Source organism: Pelophylax lessonae (genome assembly GCF_965119305.1).
Source record: "Pelophylax lessonae genome assembly, chromosome: 2".
Classification (NCBI taxonomy): Eukaryota; Metazoa; Chordata; class Amphibia; order Anura; family Ranidae; genus Pelophylax; species Pelophylax lessonae.
Window position 1 is genome coordinate 35,732,384 of NC_138769.1, and position 27,807 is coordinate 35,760,190.

General features: G+C 44.9%; 1 protein-coding gene across 1 annotated transcript in view; it reads right to left on the reverse strand.

Annotated features, from left to right (window-relative positions):
• The window catches only part of GPA33 (glycoprotein A33), a 78,825-nt gene extending 60,031 nt beyond the window's left edge, over nucleotides 1-18,794 (reverse strand). The window contains exon 1 of the mRNA XM_082244604.1: nucleotides 18,659-18,794. Coding sequence (XP_082100730.1) covers nucleotides 18,659-18,698 — 40 coding nt within the window. The 5' untranslated portion in view covers nucleotides 18,699-18,794. The remainder of the gene's footprint in view (nucleotides 1-18,658) is intronic.
• Between the last annotated feature and the right edge of the window lie 9,013 nt (nucleotides 18,795-27,807).

Here is a 27,807-nt window from a genome sequence, read left to right on the forward strand (position 1 = left end):
AGAGAGAGAGAGAGAGAGAGAGAGAGAGAGAGAGAGAGAGAGAGAGAGAGAGAGAGAGAGAGAGAGAGAGAAAGAGGAGAGAGAGAGAGAGAAAGAGGAGAGAGAGAGAGAGAGAGAGAGAGAGAGAGAGAGAGAGAGAGAGAAAGAGGAGAGAGAGAGAGAGAGAGAGAGAGAGAGAGAAAGAGGAGAGAGAGAGAGAGAGAGAGAAAGAGGAGAGAGAGAGAGAGAAAGAGAAAGAGGAGAGAGAGAAAGAGGAGAGAGAAAGAGGAGAGAGATAGAGAGAGAGAGAGAGAGACCCAGGACGGCCGAGGCATTCATGGACATCGCTGGAACGAGATGGGGCTCAAGTATTAGGGGTACTGTGGGCGGCTGCTCACACAGAAGGCTTTTTATCTTAGTGCATAGAATGCATTAAGATAAAAAAAACCTTCTGACTTTACAACCACTTTAAATTGGTCGCAGCTCCCATTTTAAGATCTTTTTTTAAAAAGTATAGAAGGCAGAAAAAAATAAAATCCTATAAACTATGGTTAGATGTGGAATATCCCTTTAACCACTTGCCGACTGCCGTCAGTAGATTTACTGTGGCAGTCAGCCCCTCACAGGCAAAGTGACGTATATTTACGTCACTAGCCTGTGAGGCTCTCGGGAGCGAGCGCGCGTGACCGGCGGACCCGATGTCCGTCGGTCACTTGGCGATCGGCGGGGGAGAGGGAGAAAGGCAGGCAGCTAGTGTAAACAAGCTGCCTGTCATTCTCCCCTGTGTAGAGACACTGATGATCATACGGTTCTACTATGTAGGACCGTTGATCAGTGTAACTACAGCTCAACAGACAGCCAATCACAGTTAGAATCACGCCCCTAGGGACACACACAGCCCCTCCCTCTCAAATAAAGTTAACCCCTTCACTGCCAGTGTATTTTTACAGTAACAGTGCATATATATATATATATATAGCACTGATTACTGTAGAAATGTCACTGGTAACCCCAAAAGTGTCAAAAATGTCAGTCAAGGGTCCGATCTGTCTGCCCCAATGTCGCAAAAAAAAAAAAAAAAAAAAAAAAAAAACACACAGGTGATCAAATACCACCAAAAGAAAGCTCTGTTTGTGGGAAAAAAAGGACGTCAAATTCGTTTAGGTGCAGCATCGCACGACCGCGCAATTGTCCGTTAAAGTCACGCAGTGCCGAATCGCAAAATACCCCCTGGTCTTTTAGCAGCCAAATCCTCCGGGGCTTAAGTGGTTAAAAAAAACCCTATGCCAGAATAACTAACATGGCCATAAAAGAACCGTTTTACCCAGTTGGCATTTCAAAAGGGGAATTGCCAGCTGTAATATATTTATATAAATGACGGCTCGTTAAACAAGGGCTTGACCTGAATCATCTGACTCATCGAATACTTTGTTCGGCTTGTACATTACACTCATGCGACTGTAGACAAGTCAGTTTGTGATGCATTAGACCTGAATATTTATTCTTACACCGTGTATGCATCATTCACACACTATAAAGAGGACCATTCTGATTTTCCTGGATATTAACACAATTCAGTGGGGTTCATTTATCAAACGATAGAGGGATGCCACCCTGACATAGGGCCACACAAAATATTTTGTAACTCTAAAGCAGGGATCCTCAAACTACGGCCCTCCAGCTATTGCAGAACTACACACCCCATGAGGCATTGTAAAACTGGCATTTACAGACATGACAAGGCATGATGGGAATTGTAGTTCCTGAACAAAGCTACAAAAAGCAGTCAGCCAAAGCATGCTTTAGGAGATGGTCAGCCAATGTGGGCATGGTACAGAAAATACAGTATAGTCAGCCAAATCTGGGAATACTACAGAAGATGGTCAACTGAATTTGGCATGCTACAGGAGATGGTCAGCCAAACCGGGCATGCTGCAGGAGATGGTCAGGAGATGTTATGCAAGACAACTAGAGATCATGGCCATTATAGGCTCTTTACAAAAGATTACTCCCTAAAGTGGTCAGCCAGTGAAGGCATGCTACTGATGATGGTTGCCCAATGCAGGCATTCTATATAGCCAGCCAAAATGCGCATGCTGCAGATCACGGTCGGCCAAACTGGGCATGCTGCATTAGATGGCCAGTCAAGCTAGGCATGATGCAGGAGATGCCAAACAAAACCAGCATGCTACAGGGGATGGTCAGGAGAAACAAGACTGCTAGAGATCAAGGCCATTGTAGCCCCTTTACAAATATTGCTTCCTTAAGCAGTTGGTCAATGCAGGTGTAGCACCCTCCTAGGTAGGTAGGTGCTAGGTAAATGCATTGATTGCTCCTTCTGTTTATCAGAAGAGCCTGATCTATTAGGTTGCCTGTTGCATGTTTCCAGGTGTGATTCACTGGGTCTGAGCAAGTATCCCCACTGTATCCAATGAGGGAGCTTGTTGGACAGTGGAGGAAACCCAGCCAGTGACACATTAGCTTTTATGGGAGTCCCAGTGGATGGGCATTCCTGCAATGCATCCTGGGATTGCTCATAAAAGCCAGGGGGACATGTGACAGGGGGGGTCTTTGGCAGGAAGCAGAGGAGGCAGATGGCTGTCTCTCCTCCTGCTGTGTATGAGGAAGGTGGTCTTAGGCAGTCGGCCTAGTGAACCAGGTGTGGAGCTGAGCTGCAGAGGATCCAGTGTAGCTGATGGTGGAGCTGCTGGCAGAGCCTCTCGAGAAAAACATTGTCCGTGAGTACTAAGGGACTTGACAAAGGGTCGGCCCAGGAAGGGGGGGGAACCACTCCAATGAAGTCAGAGGATCATGGAGCCAGCTCACACAGAGAGAGTTACAGTAAAGGGGGTGCCGTGTAGAACCCTGAAGAATAGGGATAAAAGGGGGTGCCTAGTTGGGCCCTGAAGAGCGATTCACAGAGCAATACAAGTTCATTAAATTCTTCTTCACTGCTAGTGACAAGGTGAAGCAGCGGCCTTGCCGCACTCAGCTATATCTAGACGTCCCAGCAAATTGTGCATAGTTCATTCAAGTTGGAGTATCCCACTCATCCCTTCTCCTATCCAAGTTCTCAAATAAAACTACAAAAAAATCAAAACCCCTGGACTGTTTTTTGACTGAGCCAAGCACTTTAAAGATGCTTGTAACGAGACCCTTGCTTGCTCGCTTCCGCTCTCCCGACACTCCTCTGCTTCTAGTGAGTCAGCTTGCAGATCGCAACGTCTGATGGTTCGGTCAACCAAGGCTCCGGGATCTGAACTACAGCTATGTGCCGTTCGGAATCCATTAGAACAAACACCAGGCAGGCTGTATGCAAGTTCAAACAGGAAGACGATTTATTGGAAGTACACAACACACATATACAGAATTTGGAACATCCTGCCCCCAACAACCGCTTTCCCATTGGTCAATTGCAAAGTACATGCCGTTCTCTTTCAGGTCCTCCTTAGCCATGCAAATGAGGACTTGAAAATGAGTCAGCAGGGATTGGTCCGATAGCTTGACCAGAAGGACTGTTAGGTGTAATGAGACAGAAGCCCCCAGGGGGCAATCAATGTACACAATAGCCAGACACAGAACAATGGGAGGTCATCAGTACTCAACAATGAGACAGGGCAATCCACATTCCCTCCCAATACACAAACAAAAGGAAAGCCTCTCTGACACTGAAAGAGATGTAACACACACAGCACTCAGAAATCACAGACCTCATGGCAAATGGGAACAAATCTCAATATTTCTACATGGAGACCTTGCCGACAAATATGAAGCAATCCAAACCATCACCCATCTGTCCTTAAATTCCAGTGACTGAACACCGTCACAATGCTAAACTGTCGTGTTGTTGCTATGGGTAACCCAGGGGAACCTGTAACCAGCAGCTCCCAATGGAGTAGTGCTACACAGGCATAAAGATGGGCGGCTGAATTTAGCATGCCTGAGGAGATGGTCACCTGAATTGGGCATGGCAAAAGGAGATGGTCAGGGAACATCTTACACAAAAGACTGCTAGAGATCATGGCCATTATAGACCCTTTACAAATCAATGCTTCCAACAGCCCACCCTAAAAAGGACAGTTGGAATGGTGTAAAGAGTGATGGGCGCCTCCCTTTTAATTACAAACTGTGTTGAGCTGCTCTCAATTTAAGCGTGTATTACTTGAATGAAAATCAGGTGGAATGTGAGGCGCCTCACATTCCACCTAAAAAGGACTGTGCCTTATACAAAAGTTCTCCCAGCAATATCCATTATAAAATGGTTGGGGGGGAAAAAAAAAAAATACAGAAAGCGAGAAGAGAAAAGATACATACCTCTGTAAAAAAGTAAACCAATACACCAACATTTACCTAGCAGGAGCCACCCAAAGCAAGTAGGCAGGGAAGAACATGGGCTACCTTGGATTTGGGCAAAAAGTATTAATGGACGGACCGCAGGTTGGGACCATAGAGGTAGAACATTTACTGAAGAAGCCATGTTCACATCAATCTTCCAATCATGTGCAAGCAAATTTTTATTTTTTTTTACATTTCTCTGTACAGGATTGGGTATTCAATGTGAACGCAGGTCTACTTTGCACAGTGAACATTTTGCAATTCTTTAGTGAATCAAACCATGGGAAGGGGTGCAAGTATACAATTAGGGAGCAAATCAGTTTGGGTCATCCGGGAAACAATTCACATCACCAGTGAACAAGATTCCTTCAGGAAACTGGTAAAGTTTTCACATGACGAATTACCAGTTTACTATTTGCAGAGTTCCAAGCAGACCACCCTAAATAGGAAGTCTAGGCTTTGGTCACCTGGAAGGAGGATCCTGCTTTAAATGCTGAGGGGTGTCATTGGCCCTGCCAGAGAGCACAGCCAACTCTTAAAGAGGAAGTAAACCCTCCTCAGGAAGTTGTACCTATAGGTAAGCCTATATTAAGGCTTACCTATAGGTACTGTAAATATCTCCTAAACATGTACCGTTTAGGAGATATTTACCTTTAATGCAGCCAGTGACGTCACTGGCGCATGCGCTCTGAAGGAACGGCAGATCGTGCCGTTCCTTCAGAGCCCCGTGCCGTGACCGTCGGCTCCCGCGCGCGTGCGCGGGAGTGACGTCACCGCGGCTCCAGCCAATCAGATGGCCGGATGCCGCGATCCCGGAAGACGGGCGACTATACATGTCGCCCGTCATACAGGTAAGCGGACGGCACGGCGGGGGCTCGTTCTAAGGTAAGTATTTCATAATGAGCTACTATGTGATGCATACTAGCTCATTATGGGTTTCTCTTTCAGGATGTAAAGAAGAGAAAAAAAATTTTTTCTCGGTTTACAACCTCTTTAAGCCCCGTACACACGATCAGATTATCAAAACATCTGTCGTCCGTTTTTTTGTGGCATGCTAGTCTGATGTGGAAAGTGAAGAGGTTATTTTCATACAAATTTTCCCGTACGACAGAATTCTACTTCAGAAGTGATGTCATGTGTTGGATTGCTTTGTATGTGTTCTTTCGTCTGAACATGCCCAGTCTTGCCCTTATGATTTTTTTCCGTCGAAATCTGTACTAATGAGACGAAAATCGGACGTTGTATTACAGACAACAAAAATTTTATAGCCTGCACATCAGGATTTTGTCAGCCAAAAAGTCGGAGTCGGCTGTCAGAAGCACCATACTAACAATCCGAAAATCGGTCGGACGAAATTTCCCTTCAGATTTTCTTATCGTGTGTACGGGCCTTTAGACATCCAAGGGGCCCGGATAATCCCCCAGCTTGCTGATTCCATAATAAAGGAGCAGCAGTATACAGTGGAGATCATCCATCTTCTCACACTGTTCTTTCCTCCAATCATCATGTAGGTAGTGTACCAGACTTATGGGAGGAACGATGAGACAGGATGGCTGGGCACTGCCTTTAATGATGAGAAATACAATTGAAGCAGTGTATCCAGACATCTCAAGTCTCCTGCAAGTCGCGGGAGACTCCCGCTTTCCGCCCTGAGCTCACAGACACCCGCGAGCTCAGGGCAATATCCCGGCTGTGTGTGAGTCAGATGACTCATCGATGCAGGCAGAAGAGTGTGTCAGCTGTCAGCAAGCTGAGCCTGCACAGAGAAATCACGTCGGAGCCGAAGTAGATCCGGCTCACAGGCGGAGTGATATGAGTCATGCACTCCACCTGTGGGAGGAGCTGCAGAGAGCAAGCAGCGGCTTTGCTCTCTACTACAGCCACATCTTCTACTCCAGGAGGCATTTTGGCGCTGGACCAATCATCGTGACACCCCACTCTGTGACAGACACAGTGACCTAACCTGAGAGCAGCACCAGAGAGCCAGCACCTGAGACCAGTACCAGCAAATGACCAGCACCAGTGGCCAGCACCAGTGGCCAGCACCAGCACCAATGGCCAGCACCAGTAACAGCACCAGTGAGCAGCACCAGTGGCCAGTACCAGCACCAGTGACCAGGCCAGTACCAGCAACAGTGACCAGCAACAGTGACCAGTACCAGCACCAGCACCAGTGACCAGTACCAGCACCAGTGACCAGTGACCAGGCCAGCACCAGTGAACAGGCCAGCACCAGTGACCAGGCCAGCACCAGTGACCAGGCCAGCACCAGTGACCAGGCCAGCACCAGCACCAGTACCAGCGACCAGGCCAGTACCAGCACCAGTGACCAGGCCAGTACCAGCACCAGTGACCAGGCCAGCACCAGTGACCGGGCCAGTACAAGCACCAGTGACCAGTACCAGCATCAGTGTCCAGCACCAGTGACCAGGTATACTGATTACATTTCATTTTATTATTCTCTGGTAGTGTTAAATTGGAAAGGGGGGGGCTCACCTCACTGAAATGACTTTGCCACCTCCCTGAAATGAGTTTTTGCAGGTTGGGATGTCTGTATCAGACTTTTTGGAAAAACCCATGACAGTGGCTTGGTACTGCTTTTTATGATAGAGAGAACAAATTTAAACAGTCACAATAGGCAAAAAAAAAAAAAAAACACCTTTCAGCAGAATGCAGAATGAAAAAAGAAAGGAGCTGGATTAGATAACTCAGCATGTTCAGACTAGCAGCACCAACTGGAAGGTATACAGCAAGAGCATTCAAAAAACAAAAAAAACCCAACACACACCCCAATCATGACATAGCAAGTTGCATTAGACGACAGTGGGTGTTTAGTGGACCGGTCCGGTGCTGGGGTATGGAAGAAGATAAAAACACACACACATATATATATATATATATATATATATTATACATATATACATATACACATACATATACACACACACTACATTTTTTATAAAATACTAGATGTAGGGGTCTTTTGTTGGGTGTGTTTTTTTGGGGTATAAAGTAGCTTCTCTATTTTACATGATGGTGTATATACACTGGCATTATGTTTTTATTTGTTTTAGCTCTTAAATTAGTTTGTGTATATATATATATATATATATATTTATTTATTTTATTTTTTTTCACTGTTGATGAGATACTTATATTGGCACTGGATGCACAGAGCACTTTTATTTTTACAAGAAGCACTTATTCACTTTTTGGCAATAATAATAATACCTGAATGTGATATCTACACAATCACTTTATATTTATATGAACTAGTGATGCATTTATGAATTTTGGAATGAAACATATGCAATAACACTTTAGAATAATAATTTTGAGATATATATACATATATACACACACACACACAATTGATTAATAGGTGGATAGTTACACTACACAGAAGCACTTTATATAATATTCACAATACACTGAAGCGCATCACACTCCCCCATAACTTACTGCTGGGAGATAAGACGCTGGGACACAGACTTTGGGGTTAAACCGTCCGAGAGCAGTTTAATCCCACAAAGTAGGGCAGCGCTCATGGACCTTCTGTCACCATAAAAACTCAATTTCAATGAAGTCGTTACATTGGCTAACTGTTCCTGTAATATTAGTAGTCTTACAACAGTTAGCTATCAATTTCTATTGCCAAATAGAGATGAGATATATCTATCTATCTATCTCTCTCATTTTAGAAATCTGGTCGCCTTAGATTAAAAAGGGAAAAGATATAACTTTTTTTTTTTTTTAAGATAAAAAAAAAAAATTGTGCCTGAACAGTACCATTTACCTTTTATTTTGAATTCCTCCTAATAGCAGAGCACTTCCTATTATGTGACTGTGCCTAGGCTCTCCTGTGCATTTAGTCTTCTAGCTACAGTGCATTCATAAAGTATTCAGTCCCCTTTCACTTTTCTTGCTTCTTGCTTCCTTACGTCAGTCTCTGGCAACTGCAGTAGCAGGCTGCAATATAACAAAATTAAAAAATAAAATGCACTGTATTTATATCTAGATTGTGAGGTCTAAGACACTGCTAGGAGATTTGGAGTGGGATTTGATGATGTCACTACCCTGCTGTTCATGGTTCTCCTTGCCGGAGACTGGCATAAGGAAGCCTAGCCCTGCCTCTACCAAGATGGCCACCTTTACACAGGGACACCAGTATAGAAGAGTGCAGAACAAGGCATGGCAAGTCTGTAATGAGGGAAAGAGGACCACAGACAATACGGGTGACTAGTCCTTTGCCCCCTGCATGGCTTTTTTTTTTTTAGGCAAAGCTTCCGTATTTCAGCTCCTCTTTAAGAAATAAATAAGTTTACCGGAAGGTAAAAGAAATGTATGCAAATCTAAACAAGTCATTTGTCCAGAAACTTGCTGGAGTCAAAATGTTTGTGAGAAGCGTGTGATCCGCCTTAAGCAGGACTTGGGTAAAGTAGTTGAATCAGGTTTTTCCAGTTTTGTAGAAAGCCGCCCCCCTTCTGCCCCGAGGTCGGGATTCCTCACTGTTTCACCTGAGAGTCAAACGTCATACGAGACAACACGATGCCGACCGTTTGTCACAACTACTGCCAAACCCAGGTGATCACAAAACTCAAATCTGAAGATCCTTTCCTTTCTGGTTAATGACTGCTACTGGACAGAAACTACACAACGGAAACTGAGAAGATAAGAGTTTCTTGTAGTTCAGACCCGGATGACGCGGTATTGCCATGTTGCAATGTTAAAAGTGAAACTTTCAGAAACTTTCCATCTGCATGAAATCATGACGTGTTACAATAAAAAGGAAAAACCCTTTGCAATAAAGTGTATGTAAAGACAAAAGTTTATTTTAGTTTTGGATGGAGCAGGGAAAGGTTAAGCCCTGTCTGCTTTCTCTTGGTGTCCATGTCCCAGCCGGGGAGACTCACCCCGTTTGTATTGGTGACCCATTGTCTACGATACAGAAAGTAATGGAACAGGGGGGAAATATTCCAATAGAAATGCTTGTTTCAGGTGGCAATTAAAATGGGATGTCTTTGCAATGGAGGGATTTCCTCTGGCTTCCTGTTGTGTCTTTGGGGGAGAACATGGAGAAGAGCTATCCGCTTGATGTGACAGCAAAGAAAAAAACCTGACATAACCACCTGTAGCACCCGAAAAAGCATATATGTGGCCCTGTCTGCTCATCAGGGGGGCCTGCTCATTTAGTTAGGATGTCACATGTTTCCAGGTGTGATCTGTTGAGTCTCCCCACTGTCTCCAATGAGGGCTCTTATTGGACAGTGGAGGAAACCTAGCCAATAGCACACCAGGGCTTATAGCTGTCTCGGTGGGCGGAGTTTGCCGCAATGCACCCTGGGATGAGTTACAAGTCTGAGGAGAGCATGTGACAGGTAGTCTTTGGCGGGAAGCAGAGTCCCAGGAGGAGGCTGACGGCTGTCTCTCCTCCTGTCAGAGCTAGAGAAGGTGTCCTGGGCAGTCAGCCTAGAAGACAAAGGTTGAGCTGGGCTGCAGAGAGGGATCCAGAGTGCTGTGGACCGAGTGGAGCTGCTCAGAGATGTATAGTAACTAAGTAGAACTACTTCACTACTGTATTTAAGTACCGAAAGGCGGTATCTGTACTTTCCTAGAGTAGAATTTTTTTCTCCTACTTCTACTTCACTACATTTTTTCGATGATTTCAATACTTCTACTCCAATATTTTTTTTGTGTGCTGCATAGTTACTCGTTACAATTATAACAATTACCACTGCCAGAACAGTAGATGGCAGGTTTCATGAAGCTCAAAAAAATATGTATAATGTCATGTGTACTTTTGACTTCTTTCTTTAATAACTACATAACACAGTACTTGTACTTTTACTTTCAGTACTTGAGTAGCAAAAATTTTTAAAAAACTACTTGCAATACTTAAGTACAAAAAAATGTTGAATACTTTAGTACTTCTACTCAAGTCACTTTTTGATCGAGCACTTGTACTTTTACTCAAGTATGGGTTTCGAGTACTTTATACAACTCTGGAGCTGCTGGGCAGAAGTTTTGGGGAAAAACAGTGTTGCGAGTACCTGAAACCACCCAGGAGTCTGCCAAGGAGAGGGGACCACTCCAGAAGGTCAAAGGGATCCGGGAGCCAGCTAACCGGTAGAGAAGGCTTAGAGAAAGGGGGTGCCAGTGTCTAAGCCCTGAAGATAAGAGAGAAAGGGGGTGCCGGTGTGGGCCCTGAAGTGTTCAGCAGTGCAGCAGAGTATACATGTAGCTACCTCAGCAAGGAGTGCTTAAGGGAGCTTAAAAAGAGGACTTCTTCATTCAGGAAAGCAGGCAAAAGTCAGTTCAGCGTTAACAGGCAGCAGGCCAGCGTTAATAGGCGTTGACCGGCATCCAGCAAACGCCAACAGGCATTTTTCAATTGTCCCTAGCAATTTGTGCATAGTTGAGCCAAAGGAGTATCCCACTCATCCCTTCTCCTATCCAAGGTACCAAATAAATACAAAAACCCAAAGATACTGGACTGGTCATTGTCTCAGTGCTCACACTTGGAGAACATGCTTAAATGTGGTGTTGTTGCTAGCGGTAACCCAGGGGGACCCATATCCAGCAAAACGGCTGGGAATTGTGCTACACACCCTTATTCCATTAAAACTTTTTAGTGCCCACCGGCGGCATATATGCTTTTATACGGAAACGCCGATATACTGTGCTGAGAGAGCGCTAAAGTGTCATGGAAAGCACCTGATGCATACTTGCCATTAGGAGCTTTCGATTGTGTGACCATTTGTACAGCCAATCACATGATCGGAATGCCCACCTCTCGGCGCTTCGACCCTCTTAAAGGCCCGGGAGTAAGGGGTAAAGGAAATCCTGTATGTAGAGGAACGTGGGGCCCATCATTGTTGGCCCTTCTTCCTTAAAAATAATAGTTTATAGTTTCAATTCACAGGCATCAGAGTCACCCTTGTTTTGAGTAAGGCCGGCCATACATTATACGATTTCCTATAGATTTACCAAACCATAGAACAGGAGGTCAAACCGAAACAAACACTTAATTTGTGTGCAGTCAGGCAGACCCTTGCACTACATATTGTAAAAGGAAAATCTAAGGGAAATTGAAAAAGAAAATGATATAATGTATAACCAGCCTTACTGGGCATGTGCCTTTATTATGGTGATTGGGACGGCCAGTGGCTGGATCTTGAATAATTAAAATCAGGGATTAGCCTGACCACTATGGTAAGTGGAAGGAAGAAAGGTAACCCCTGAATGCCTGAGTGGAGTGGCAACCTCAGCCTGGACTCAGACCAGGGCATGCCCCCAATGCGGATACCCATGATTAAACCCCGGGGGCAGAGCGAAACACATTGGGGGTGTGGCCTGGTCAGAGTCCAGGACGAGGTTACCACTCATCTCTGTAGGACACCATAGATGTGTAGCATTCAGGGGTCACCCGACCAGGGCATGCCCCCAACGCAGGTACCCATGACTAAACCCTGGGGGAAGAGCGAAACACATTGGGGGTGTGGCCTGATCAGAGTCCAGGATGAGGTTACCACTCATCTCTGTAGGACACCATAGATGTGTAGCATTCAGCAGTCACCCATCTTCCCTCGAGCTACAGCAGGAGCCAGTATGGGCTCCATCCCCTGCTAGCACTGAGCAGCAGTTGCGGCCCACTAACCATTTACAGGTCACTATAGTAAGTGAGCAGGGACTACAGCAAACTGTGGGCAAAGTTTATGGTGTCCTGAGGGACAAGACATGAAATGTTGGCAGTTATGCAGATATGGAGCGTTGACATTCGTGATTTGCATGCACATTTCAGGTCAGCGTTTTACACATTACTGACAGACAGAAGTACAAAAAAAAAAAAAAAAAAAAAAAAAGAATTATGATAAAAAGCCAGGCAATTTGTATTTTCAGATGTAGCAGCTTCTGACTGTATTCCTTTCAATGCAGATCTGCATGAGCCCAGCAGCAGAATCCAGACATGCTGTAGCCATTACTAATTATTTACATTCCAGTAGTCAGCCAGTTGCCAAGGACATACTGGAAGACACGACTCACGTTCTGTGCAAACGCATAATCCACTCACCAATCAAGTCATATACACCATAGTACAACACAGGAAATGCAAATGATGTATATCCTCAATCTCCCATCTTATCACGTCCCTGGCAACTCTTTTCTACCTTCAACTCTACTTCGTCCTCCACTACCTCCACCTACTAACTCTCTCACTGCCCAGAAAAATCGCCAATCACTTCAAACATAAGACTGATACAATTTGTCAGTGATCTCCGATGTACAGATACCTTCTCCACAGGTACAATAATTCCTTCACTTAACCCCACCACTATAGACGAGGTTACTAAACGTCCAGCTAACCACCTGCCCCCTGTTTCCTCGAAAAGGTTATGTTCACCCTCTGGCACTATTCTACATTCTAACTTACGTCTTCAGTCTCTCCCTCTCTTCTGGCATCTTCCCCAACTCTCTAAAACATGCACCCCCATACTTAGGAAGACCTCACTGGATCCCACCAGTCTTAACCTACACCGTATCTCCTTGCTCCCCTTTTTATCCAAATTCCTTGAACATCTACTCCAGTGGCGTACCTAGAGCATTTGGCACCCGGGGCGGATCCTATATCTGGCACCCAACCCCCCCCCCCCCCCCCCGGACTTTTTAAATGTAAAAACACCCACAAAAAAAAAAGTTATGTTTTCAAGAATATTTTTTGCACAAATTTCACAGCCCCCCATCACAGTGCCCCTTGCAGTCTGCCCTCCGTCTCTCTAATCACAGTTCCCCCTTTTGCACTCTCTGCCTCCCCTGCACAGTCCTACCTTCAGCATAGATAGATAGCTAATATTAGCAATGTGTTTAAGTTTGAGTAAGAGATTGGAGACTTGCTAAAGGAGATATTCAGAGACTACAGACATGATACAGTAGATGGTCTGAGACTGCAGACATGATACAGACTGAGGACACGATACAGGAGATGGTCAGAGACTGCAGACATGATACAGGAGATGGTCAGAGACTGCAGACATGATACAGGAGATGGTCAGAGACTGCAGACGTGATACAGGAGATGGTCAGAGACTGCAGACATGATACAGGAGATGGTCAGAGACTACAGACATGATAGAAGATAGAAGAGCACTAGGGGGGCCGGAGAGCACAGACGAAGCAGAGAGCACTGGAGGAGGTGAAGGGCACGGTGGGGGGGGGGGGAACTGGAGAGAATTAAGAGAGGGTTTGGAAAGCATTGTAGGGGGGTTGGAAGGTGCAGGGGGTGGATTGCACTGGGGGGGGACAGGGAGCACTTAGGGGGGTAGGCAAGGAAAATCAGGGGGGTGGAGAGCACTGGGGGGGGGGGGGGACAGGGAGCACTTAGGGGGGAGGGAGAAAGCACTGTGGGGAGTTGAAGAGCATGGGGGGGGGCTAAAGAACAGGGGGGGTCTAGTGCACTGGGGGGAGAGGGGCTAAAAGCACTGAGGGAGGGATTAGGAGCACTGGAGAAGGTTAAGAACTTTGGGGGGCCACCAAAGAAGTTGTATAGGAGGGGGATGGGGCAGCTGCATATAGATGAATTGATCTTTCCCTATTCTTCCTGCAGGAGGGAGAGGAGGAGAATCAGTTATTCAGCAGGAAGCTGCAGGAAGAATAGAGAAAGATGAATTCCTCTATATGTAGCAGCCCCATCCCCCTCCTATCCAGCACACACTTTTGCAATGGGCACTCACCTTCTTCCCGCCGAGGCTCCGCCCCTTATTCCTGCCGCGGCTCCGCCCCCTTATTCCCGCCGCGGCTCCACCCTTCTTATTCCCGCCGCGGCTTCACCCCCCACTAGCAGCACGGACTGAAGGAGCTGCCAGCCACTGCAGCTGCCTTCACACTGCGGGATCTGTCTGACTCTGAACACACCGGGCAGGACACCGGCTGACACCCCCCAGTGAGTGGCACCCGGGGCGGGCCGCACCCCCGCCCCCCCCATTGGTACGCCACTGATCTAGTCTATAACTGACTGAGCGACCACCTCACCGAGAAGAACCTTCTTGATCCCCTTCAGTGCCGGTTCACACTGAAGCGGCACGACTTCGGGGGCGACCTGTGAAGTCGCGTGCACCGCGACTTCGGCGCGACTTGCACAGACTTCATATAATGAATGTCTATGCAAGTCGCCCCGAAGTAGTACAGGACCCTTTTTCTAAGTCGGAGCGACTTGTGTCGCTCCTATTAGAACGGGTCCTGTAGCAGTCAATGGACCACAACCTGTCAGGCTGACAAGTCGCGGCAGTGTGAATGGGCTCCAAGTCTAGATTTCATCCTCAACACTCCACGGAAACTGCTCTCCTAAAACTTACAAAACGATCAAAACCAATGGACACGATTCTGTACACCTACTCCTGGACCTTTCTGCTGCTTTTGCCTCTCAATTTCCACCAAATAACCAGGCAGATGGTCTTTTTGAGATTTATTGGGCAGAAAAACTGGGATAAGGTATGGGGTAGGCCTTGGGTTAAGGACTTATTCAAATTTAACAGAAGACTCTTTGTAGCATTTGCGATGCAAGAAAATGAACATCCAGCTTTAGGGGGGATCTCACACTGGAAACAGCCCGAGTCAGCAATCTGGAACAGTCTCTCAAAGAAGAGGCACAGCAGCGTCTGTCTCTATAGGATCGGTCACTTACTGGCCTCTACTCACCATGTGCCTGTATACATTCACACATCCTTCCAGTATCAGCCAGACCCTGCTCTATAAAGCCCCATACACGAGTAGAAATTCGGCCGGGAAATTTCGTCTGACGACCGATCTGCCGATTTTCGGCTTGTTAGTATGGTGCTTCCGAAAACCGACTCCGACTTTTCGGCCGAAAAAATCCTGGTGTGCAGGTTATAGAATTTTTGTCGACCGTCAAAACACGTCCGATTTTCGTCTCATTAGTACAGATTTCGATGGGGAAAAAAATCTTATGAGCAAGACTAGGCATGTTCAGAGATGAAAGAACACAAAGAAAGCAATCCAACACATTACATGACTTCTGAAGTAGAATTCTGTCGTGCGGGAAAATTCGTGTGCAGTCTAGAGCACATTCCAACCAACAGACACCACTCTGGACAAAAGACGGACGACCGTCGGCGGAAATTCGTTGCATGTGTACGGGGCTTAAGTCTCCAGAACCGCTCCTCGACAGACTCTCTTTTGACAGCTCTGAATGCTTTAGCAGAAGGCCTCAAGCTCTCCCTGAGCTAGGACCACGAACAACCTCCTGCAGGCCTCAGCGGCTAGCCCAGGATGGCAGACAGCACCTCCAGGCTGGGTCCCTCCACCAGTACAAGTAACCCGCTGCTCTATGCCCCAGTCTATTTATGCACACCTCCACCCCCTGCTGGTCACTCTCTTGACCAGGGATTAGCTTTGGCTGCATAAATATTTACTATAATTCAGAACTTACTGGAATGCAGGGGGGGGGGGGGGGGGAGTAGGTGAACCTGGAGCCAGTAGAGCCAACAATAATCAAGTCCTGTTTCACTGGTTACAGGGGAGACAAAAACTAAAATGTGCTGAACCCTTTAAGCAGCCTAACTAAGGCCTGGTTTACACGTATGCAAATTGCAGTTTGCATATGTCAGGTGTGTTTTGCGTTTTTCAATATACGTTTTTTATCCTTTAAAGTCTATGGAACCAAAAACACAACCTGCTGGTCCCTGGCCCTTTTCATAAAAATGCATAGATGTGAACGTGACCCATAGGAAACCATGTTAAATGGACAGTAGTGTGTTTCTGCAAAACTGAAAACGCACTAAAAAAAAAATGCATAGGTGTGAATCCGGCCTAAGAGGATGCTACATACCTTTCCAGTGGGTGGGAACACCCGACTACCCTCTGCTCAAAAGGTAGGTCAGATGAAGAATCACCATCATCCAAAACACTTCTAAATGTTATGGATGGTCCCCAGAGTTTCCTCCCACTGGCCCATAAGTTACTATAGTACACACAGTATCCCCATTTTGGATAGAGTAGGGGCATGCTAAAAGCACTGTCAGCTTATTTATCCCCCCCCCCCCCCATTAGGGATATTTCTCTTCACGTCCTGTCCATTTCTTGTCCTGCACAATAGACTAGATGTCTACAGCTGTCACAGGAATAAGTGTCCCCAATAGAAGATTTCTCCTTATTTCTGCTCTTCTGGCGACTCAAAACTTTAGGTTTACCCATCACTTTTAAGCAGAGGCGTAACTAGAACCTTCAGGGCCCCAAGCCAAGAAATCATGGAGGGCCCCCCCCGGACCCCTGGCTGGGGCTCTTCCCACTGATCCTGGGGCCCTTTACTCTCGTTACAGGGGTCCTTTATTACGGTCTGGCAGTGGGACCCTTTCACAAGTTCTGCAGAGGGCCCCCTTCCTGCCATCTTGGAATGCCAGGGCCCGGTCGCAAGTGTGACCTTTGCCATCCTGGAAGTTCACCCACTGGTGTCAGTCGTTTTTATTTTTTGGTATTTTAATTGTATTTTTTTATCATTTTATTTAATTTTTTTTTTTACAATGTCACTGACTATGACTCTGTCCATTCAGAAAAGGAAGGAGCTGGTAAATTACATATTTACTGACCCCTTCCTGGTTCTCTATCGCGACACATCCCCTGCAGCAGCTGGCAGGAGAGGGGAGGGAGCACAGTGGGGGGGGGGGGGGGAGCAGGGGAGCACACAGGGGTCCAGAGACAGCAGAACACAAGTGAACTGGATAGGAGGAGTGGCGGGGGCAGCATACAGCATACCCCCACACATTATTATTACAGGTACCATCAATTTACGCAGTGCTTTACATGTTTATTTTACATTCACAAAAGTCCCTGCCCCAAAGAGCTAACAATCTAAACTCCCGATCTCACACTAGGGCCAGTTTAGATAGGAGGCAATTAACCTACCAGCATGTATAAATAGAAGGCTGGAATCACACCTATGCATTTTTCCCATATAAAGGGGCTTTCCATTGAAATCAACGGAAATGCATCAAAACACATCCCAACGTGTGCTGCAATGCATAGTGTATTGAATGCCATAACACCCGTCATGACAGGGCAAGGTGCATCAGTACCCATGTCAGTGCACATCTTATTGTATGCCTTTTGACGTTTTCCATTCATTCCAATAGAAAAAAAGGCATAAAAAAAGAAAAAAAAAAAAAAAAAAACCCTACGTGAGGTTTTTTTTTTTTTTTTTTGCGCTCCAAAGATCCTGCAGGATTTTTTTTCCCACTGTCCCAGTGTGAAAGCATTTATTGATTGCAATGGGAGGTTGTTGTGATCTTGTCAGGCACTTTATTTTTTTTAGCACCAAAGCGCCTCAGTGTGAAAGTACTGCAGGGAGAAGCGCAGGATCTGGTGGAGGAGTTCTGTCCTCCTCTCTGCTGCCGACAGGGGGAGGGAGCCAAGGCGAGCCTGTCTGTGGCTGCAGGAAAAAGCGCAGGATCTGGTGGAGGAGTTCTGTCCTCCTCTCTGCTGCTGACAAGGGGAGAATGGCCCAAGACAAGCCTGTCTGTGGCTGTAGGGAGAAACGCAGGATCTGGTGGAGGAGTTCTGTCCTTCTCTCTGCTGCTGACAAGGGGAGGGGGCCAAGACGAGCCTGTTTGTGGCTGCAGGGAGACGCGCAGGATCTGGTGGAGGAGTTCTGTCCTCCTCTCTGCTGACAACTGCCAAGACGAGGTGGGGTGGAAAAGAAAGGGGTGTTGCAGTTGCAGAAGGGATGTGTGGGCCACAAGACATGGCCTGGAGGGCCAGATTTAGCCCCCGGGTTTGTGTTTGACACAAGTGACTAACAACCTTTTTAAAAGGGAAATCTCACAGACAGGCATTATTATAACCCTCCTTTACTCTATACAAAATAAATGAATAAGAATATGTGCCATTCATTTTATTTGTTAAGAGTTCCTACGTCCTGCATTCATTTATGGAAAAAAAAAAATATATAATAATAAAAAAAAAAAATTATATATATATATATATATATATATATATATATATATATATATATATATATATATATATATAACGACTTTTAACATTTCCTAGACCCAATTCAGATTAGTTATCAAATGCCCGGAAGGATAAACCTCTCAGCAAATATTTAGAGAACAGATTCCTACGGTCATTGCCATACACCAGAATAAACTTTATATGTAAAGATTATCGGCGATGTGCGAATTCTCTACCAATCTATATTGTATAAATAATAATGTCTGATAAGAAATATCTGAGTTTACCAAGCAAGCAAATACTGATAGCTGCTGACTCCCTCCCAGCACCCTGAGTAGTAACCTGAGCTGGAAGAGGGAGGACAGGGATGGATGGGACTTACCTGCACACAGGTAGACGGTGATCGCTCCCCTGGTCTTCATGGTGGGGTCTGTAACCTCAGGCTCTGTCCCCCAAGAGATCTCTGAAACACACAGGACTATCCCAGCTCCAACCAAGAAGAAACCTTCAACTGAAATGTCCCCTCCCTGCTGCCTTTTCTCTTCCTGGCTCAGACACACAGGTATCAGCCAATCACAGCCTTTCTTTTGTCCTCGGTTTCTGGCTGTCTTGGACTCTGGGACGCCTCCCCTCCGCCACACCTTTTACCATGAATTAGTAAGGAGATACTGCTCGTCACATGGTGCACTCCACTTTCTGATACATTGTTTGAATCATTGATTCAGTTAGGCAATTAGAACACAATGTAGTCTGCTGATTTGTAGGATCGTTACTATGTAAAATCACCATTCTGGGAATTTTTAGGGACTTTTCTTTTTATCAATTTGTAAAAAAAAAAAAAAAAAAAAAATATATATATATATATATATATATATATATATATATATATATATATATATATATATATATATTACAATTTTTTTGAAACAATAAAAAAAATTATAATATATAATATAATTTATAAATATATTTTTTTCTTGTTTCAAAAAAAGTGTAATCTCTACTATGTAAAATCCCCATTATGGGACTCTTAGGGACTTTCTTTTTTCTTTAATAATTTGTAAAAAAAAAAAAAATAATAAACATATATATATATATATATATATATATATATATATATTTTTTTTTTTTTTTTCTTTTTTTTTTTTTTTATTGTTTCAAAAAAATTTTAAAAACAAAAAAAATGTGGTTATCACCAAACTTTTTTTTGTTTTTATAAAGATTTTATAAAATTTTTAATGAAATTTTTATAGCCCCATTACTCTGGATTAGACCTTCTCCCTTTCCCTTCTCTCTCCTTTGAGCCCAACCTTAACCACTTAAGCCCCAGCCCTATTTCGGACACTTTTTGTTTACAAGTTAAAATCAGTATTTTTTCCTAGAAAACTACTTAGAACCCCCAAACATTATATATATTTTTTTAGCAAAGACTCTGGAGAATAAAATGTTGGTCATTGCAAAATTTTTTGTCACGCGGTATTTGTGCAGCGGTCTTTAAAACGCAATTTTTTTGGGAAAAAAATTGAAAAATCACATTTCACTGCATTTAAAAAATACTAAACAGTAAAGTTAGCCCATTTTTTTGTATATCGTGAAAGGTTATGTCACGCCGAGTAAATAGATACCCAACATGTTACGGTTTAAAATTGCGCCCCCCGTGGGATGGCGACAAACTACGGTCAATAGAGATCTCAATCTGCGACGCTTTAAATTTATTTAACGGTTACCAGTTTAGAGGTAGAGTGTAGCACTTTTTTTTAAATTATTGCCCACGCTCTGGCGATCGCGGCGTTACCTCACATGTGGGGTTTGAACAGCGATTTAATTCGCGGCTCGACTTGCGTATACGTTTTTTTTTGTGCGCGAGCTAACGGTGACGGGGGCGCTAAATTTTTTTTTTCCTATTTATTTTATATTTTTTTTAAACTTTATTACAGGTTTTTTAAAAAAAAAAAAAATCTGATCACTTTTATTGCTGTCACAAGCAATGTAAACATCCCTTATGACACTAATAGGTAGTGACAGGTATTCTTTATGGAGGGATCGAGGGTCTAAAAGACCCTAGACCCCTCCACTACACTTCCCTGTATGCAAAATGACGAAAACGGCATTTTTGCATACAGCCGTTTCTCAAATTTGCCGCCTTTTGCAGCAGAGTAACCCGGAAGTGACGTCATGGACGCCGCCTCCGGGTTACGTCATCGGAGACCCGATCGATGCCGTTGCCGGCATTCATCGGGACTCCATCCAGCTGGCGGACGTGCCGGCTGGGTGCTCGGTGCACGGAAGGCGGCGGGAGGGGGGGGACGTCCCCCCGGGTAACGATCGAGCGGCTCCCGAGCCGCATCGGTCGTTACCGACGGAAAGCCGACCGTCGGCTTCAAACCACGGTACCGGGATGATGCCTCTAACTAGAGGCATCATCCCTGTGTAACCCCGCAAAGTGTACTGACGTACAGGTACGTTAGAATGCGGTAAGTGGTTAAAGAGGAGTTCCGCACCCCAGGAAAAAAATGAAAAAGTCAGCAGCTACATATACTCTAGCTGCTGACTTTTATATATTAGAACTTACCTGTCCAGGGAGCTCGTGTTGTTGGCAACCGAAGGTGATTTTCCTATTGTCTCTCGGTTGCTGCCGCTGCCATTCAGCTTAAGGGAACCCGGCAGTGACAGCTGGTTCCCTACTGCACATGTGCGAAGCGTGCTGAGCTTTCTAATTGGCCCGGTGGCAGAAGAAGAAAGAGGGGGGCCGAACTTCAGAGGGACAGCGCCGCGGCGTTGTCTCCCTGAAGTGGGGAAGGATACCTGTCAAAAACAGGTTACCATTCCCCCTCCAACCTGAAAGGTGCCAACCAGAGGGGGGGGAGCATATAAGTGGAAGTTCCACTTTTGGGTGGAACTTCGCTTTAACACACCCATCCTCATAAAACCCATATATTACTTCTTGACTATAGAAAATCCGACACTACCCGCTATATCCTTCCTAACTACCTCCCCCTCCCCCCTCCTAATCCCAAGGTAGGTAAGGGCCCTTTCACACTGGGCGCCTCCGTTGGACAGAATCCGTTTGCTCAGCGGGGGGATCGATCCGTTGATCCCCACTGAGCAGGCGGATGACAGGTCTGTCTCGGCTCACTGTGCAGTCCCGCTCTCCTCTATGGGGAGATCCGATGAAAACCGACCGCCTGTCCGTTTTCACCCAATCTTATCCGATCCTCCAGATGGATGGAAAATAGGGTCACCATCCGTCTGGATTTGGCGGACAGGATTGGATCGGATAGCGGTGGGTGTCAGCACTGACATCCGCCGCTCCATAGGGGTGAATGGAGGGTCAGATCAGGTCCACCTAAAAAACTGACAGGCAGATCTGACGAAAGCCCGTGTAAAAGGGGCCTTAGTGCCAGTTCACATTGGTGCGATGCGGGAAACCTGTAAATCCAGTGCGGGTTCCCACATCGCACCCGACTCGCAGGCAGTTCACAGTGCCGTATGCGAACTGCTGGGAGTGTCATAACAAAGTTAACGACACCCCCAGATTGGTTCGCATATCGCAGTGCGAACTGTCAGTTTCGGAACAGGAATCGGATCGCATAGGTGTGACCACCCATGCGATCTGATTCTGGTGCGGACCCAAACAAGGGTCCTGTACGACTTTGGCCTGAATGCAATGCAAATTCAGCCATGCAGTCTGCATGGCTGAATTCACATCGCACAGACATCGCATGTGATTTGCACAGCAGTGCATTGCGAATCACATCTTCTAGATTGTAAGCTCTAACGAGCAGGGCCCTTTAATTCCCCCTGTATTGAATTGTATTGTAACTGTATTGTCTTCCTTCATATTGTAAAGCGCTGCGCAAACTGTTGGCACTTTATAAATCCTGTATAATAATAATAATGTCTGTCATCGCATATGAACCGGCACTTAAAGATATATGTGGACAGTTTTCAGGGTAATTACCTAGCCTTCCATAGCTGATTAATAATGACCAATGTTTTTTGTTTTTTTCTATTTAGCCCCCGTTCACATCGGAGCGATTTGACATGTCAAATCGCATGCCAAATCGCAGCCTATTGCCAGCAACTGCACCGATTTCCAAAAGTAGTTCCTGCACTACGTTTGGCGACTTCTGGGGTGATTTCAATAGACATTTGTGCATGAACCCGCAAAGATGTCTTTCAAATTAACCCAAACTCGCACTGAAATGCGGGTTTGAAATCATGCGAGTTCAGCTGATTACAAACCCACGTTCAATGTGAACGAGGGCTTATGCTGGATAACATATATACCTTGTTGTTAGGTACTTCGACTGTAACAACCTGAGTGCCTTCCTTGTTGCTGTTATTGAATGATATGTTTTTCTTTGATTGCATGTCTTACCTTGAGAGCCGGTGTTCCGTGAAAATTACCTACCCGTGAGAAAAACCTACCCCTCGTCACTTCCGGTTGCACGGCACTGTATGTAATTCGGCGGTTACATTAAAACAGCTGTGCTGCAATACGAGTGATCTCCACTCCTATCCCTGTCACTTCCCTCATCTCCGCTAGTAAATATAAAAGCGGCGGCGGCTGTATGAGAACATAAATCACGGAGCCGAGAGCCGCTTTTATATTTACTAGCCAAGATCAGGGGAGTGACAGGGACAGGAGCGGAGATGACTTATATTGCAGCACACTTGTTTTAATGTAAGCGTGGCGCGGGTAGGTTTTTTTCACGGACACCGTGATCATTTCCTACTAGTGCGCATGCGCACTAGTCAGGTCCTCAGCTGTTACATCAGGTATCCGGGGCTGTGAGCATGCGCACTGCTGCGCTGCTCAGCTGTTCCTGGCCGGAAGTGACGAGGGTAGGTTATTCTCACGGGGTAGGTAATTCTCACGTTACACCGGTTCACACTACCACGACCAGAAAGTCGCCCCGTGACTTGAAGAGATTTGTTAGGAGAGACTTGGAAGAGACTTGGAAGAGACTTGGAAGAGACTTGTGCACTACTTTGAAGAGACAGGTGACTTTGTCTGTGGGGAATGCCTGGCTAATCTCTTTCTTCTTCCTGGAAAGTCTGATAACAAGTCGTGTCAATTAAGATAAGGAGGCGACTCCCATTGAAGTATATGGGACAGGTCGGATCACAGGTCGCCTCAAAGTAGTACAGGACCCTTTTCTAAAGTTGGAGCGACTTCAGTAGTGCCAATTAAGACGGCACTGATTGATTAACATTGCTTTTGTTATGTCAAGCAACCTGGGACGACACAAGTCGCCTCACAAGTCGTGCTAGTGTGAATGGGCTCTGATCGTCTGTAACTGTTAATTTTCAATAAAATATTTGAAACAATAATATTCTAAGACCCCGTTCACACTGGGGCGGCCTGGTCACCGTAGGTCGCCTGCCATAGAGAAGCTGCGGACCCGTTCTAATACTAGCGACACAAGTCGCTCCGACTTAGAAAAAGGGTCCGGAGCTTCTTTGGGGCGACCTGGAGCAACCTGCATTGACTTCAATGTTATGAAGTCCGTGCCGGCTGCTCCGAGGTCGCGGTGCGAGCTGCGCGCCGCGACCTGTGAGGTCGCCCCGGCAAGTCGGATCGCCCCAGTGTGAACGGGGTCTAAAAAAAAAAAAAAAAAAAAAAAAACATATAAAAGAGTAAAATGGAGAAAATATCTTTATTCTTATTAACAAGCACAATGGTGAGTTATAACACCAATAAATCCCAATCATTTAACCGGTTCCCGACCCCATTCTGTGCCCATCAGTGACACCAGTCTGTGGCCATCAGTGACACCAGTCTGTGCTCATCAGTGACACCAGTCTGTGGCTATCAGTGACACCAATCTGTGCCCATCAGTGACACCAGTCTGTGCCCATCAGCGAGGCCAATCTGTGCCCACCAGTTATGCCAATCAGTGCTGCCGGTATTTGTGCGGGGCCCGCACTTGCACATATGAGAATCTAGCCTCAATGCAGTTTATCTGTATAAACCAAAAAATATTACAAATCAAATTGACCCATTTGTACCCTTCATTAAGTAAAAAATACCTAATGATGGACAATCAATCTGCCATGAAGGGTTGGTGACAAGGTCACAGATTGTCACAAACGTCTCTGAAACCGCTGATTCTTAAAAGCCCAGAAAATGAGGGACTAATGTGGATGGTTTCTGGCTCTGAAAAGATCGGGATTTCACAATGAATTATTAATCAGGAAGTGCGGTCAAAAGCAGAGTGGGACAGGTGTGGTCAAAGGGTCCTAAAACTGCTGGAGGCACGGTGTAGTCACAGGTCACACAGGGTGTGTCTGGAGTAAAACAATGCAGTGCGGGGACATGGTCCTCTGATGCCAAAGGCCAGGATGCCTAAGTGCCCACCCTTGCCCCTAAGCTCTTTTATTTCATACTACAAAAAAAAAAAAAAAAAGACTAAAGGAAAGAAAGGGGGAAAAAAGGAGATAAAAATGAAGGTTTAAATAAAATTTAGACTTTTAGGGTTAAAAAAATAATTAGGGTCAGCTACACATTTTACTCTGTTATCAGAGTAAACAAAAAAAAAAAAAAAGAAGTAGGAGATGATAAAAACTGATTTGGGTTTAAAAAGGTTAATAAGGGGCTAAAATATTGTTTTCTATTCTATCTATCTATCTATCTATCTATCTATCTATCTATCTATCTATCTATCTATCTATCTATCTATCTATCTATCTATCTATCTATCTATCTATCTATCTAAATATAGATATATATTTAATTAATTATATATATATTAACATATATACATATATATATATATATATATATATATATATATATATATTTTTTTTTTTTTTAATTTATTTATATATATATATATATATATATATATATATATATTGGCACTTAAAAGTGATTCATGAATTAAAGCGGCTGTAAACCCAAAAACACTAACAAAAAAAAAAAAAAAAAAAAACCTGCAAGACAAAGGCATACTAGCTCATTATGTATTACTTACCTTAGAACGAAGCCCCGACACGGACCCCCGGACATCGCTGCGGGCGCTGCCATGATCCCTCGGCGTCTCTTCCGGGTTCGGTGGCTCCGGCGCTGTGATTGGCCGGAGCTGCGATGACGTCACTCCCGCGCATGCTTTTCCTGCAAAGCTCCCGGCAAGCAAAACTGAAGGTCCCTCCGGACCTTCAGAGCGCATGCGCCGCTCTCGTGAGCGGCTGCATGCACTGCAAATATCTCCTAAACTGTGCCGGTTTAGGAGATATTAATTGTACCTACAGGTAAGCCTTATTATAGGCTTACAGTACCTGTAGGTAAAAGTAAAAAAAAACATGATACTACCGCTTTAAAGGTACGATAGTAGTCTTCATTTATAAATGAATGCAGAGCAGATATATTGCATAACTATGGTATATTTTTATGGATAATAAACCTTTGTTAATGTTTTACTCTCATTTTCACAAAGCATTTTACTATTCTGCACAACCCAATATATGTTATCATCTCCTTGACAGTCCTGAAGAATCAGGAAACAGCTAGGAAGCACATTGGCCTCTTTCAAGAACATAAAAGTATTTTATTCCTTTTTTATAACTCTCTTATCTTTTAATATGTGTCAACTATTTATGTTTTTTTTCACAAACATGTTGTAAAATGTGATCATATATTGGTGTCTTTATGATTTGTGGTAACCAATAGTATAACTTAAAGTACCATATCAGAGGTGTTCAATAGTTGCTACATACTTACAGGATGATACTCTGGTTATACCATGAGGGATTTTTGGCGGTACACCATACCCCACCCTACCCAATTATTCATTTATAAAGAGTAGAGTAGGACCTGAGCTGTCAAACTTAGGCTCCGTTCACATGTAGGCGTTTTTGGCGAGTTTTTCTGCTCTAGGATCAGCTCTCAAAATGCCCAACAAGACAAATCCTATTCATTTCAATGGCCCCTGTTCACATCTGAGCGTTTTGACGCTGTGAGCAAAACGCCCAATGCTCACAAAAGTACATGAGCTTCTTTTTGGGCAGATTACAGGCGTTTTCCATTGGTCTCTATTCAATCTAAAAACGCCTGCACAAAAAACGCCTGTAAAAACGCCTGTAAAATGTGGTAAAAATCGCAGTAAAAATCGCGGTAAAAACCACGCGAAAACGCTACGCTCAGGTGTGAATGTAGCCTTATATTTCAGTCCTGCAGATTGCACATAGCTCTGGCTGTGTAATTGTTGGAGCTCTATGACAGCCAGGTGTTGCGCTCTGCTTGAGAACAAGACTCTCCCTGTGTAATCATCAGAGCTCTATAAAACCGGCCATGGATGGTACGCCCGATTCCCCCATCAATGCAGTCAGTGTTGATGGGCGAATCCCTCCATGGAAGTTTTGTGTTCTCCCGGCGGGGCCGCGGGGGGGGGGGGGGGGGGAGGGGAAGCCATCCCTGTCGGGAGAACACACATTGATTATTGCCACTGGCAATAATCCAACAAGTAGGTTGCACCCAAGTTGACCCACTAGGCAGTATGCTGATCCACGGGACCGGCGGCCGCGATCGTCGTCGGGCACCCGCGATCGCTCCCTGCTAAGAGAGAAGGACGGTCGGCTGTTGTAAACACAGCTGACCGTTCTCTCTGAAATGATCATAGAGCTCCTGTGATCCTTCTATACAGGATCACAGGTCTCTATGGTCATTTCACAAGTCCATCCCCCCACAGTTAGAAAACACTCCCCTAGGCTCACAATTAACCCTTTGATCACCCCTAGGTTAACCCCTTCCCTGCCAGTGTCATTATTAAATTAACAGTGCATATTTTTAGCACTGATTTACTGTAGTAATGTCACTGGTCCCCCCAAAAGTGTCAGAAAATGTCAGTTAGGTGTCCGATCTGTCCGCCGCAATGTCGCAGTCCCGGTAAAAATAGCAGATCGCCGTCATTACTAGTAAAAAAATAAATAAATAAATAAAAATGACATAAATCTCTCCCCTAGTTTGTAGACGCGATAACTTTTGCGCAAACCAATCAAAATAGCCTTATTGCAATTTTTTTTCTTTTACCAAAAATATGTAGCAAACTACCAATTGGCCTAAAATTATGAAAAATTTGGATTTGTACATTTTTGGGGGGGAAATGTTATATAGCAGAATGTGAAAAATATTGTTTTTTTTTTTGTTTTTTTCAGAATTGTCGCTCTTTTTTGGTTTATAGCGCAAAAAATAAAAATCGCACAGGTGATCAAATACCACCAAAAGTAATCTCTATTGGTGGGAAAAAAAAGGACATCAATTTTATTTCGGTACAGTGTCGCACGACCGTGCAATTTTAAAATAACGCAGTGCCGAATCACGAAAAATGGCCTGGTCATTAAGGGGGCAAAACCTTTCCGGTCCAGAACTGGTTAAGCCCATGTTCACATTGGTCCAATTTGACATGCGATTTGACAAGTTAAATCGCATGTCAAATCAGAGCCAATTGCCGGCAATTGCACTGTCCGAATCGGTGCGGCGCCGCGCCAATTCCCAAAAGTAGATTCTGAACTACTTTTGGCGACTTC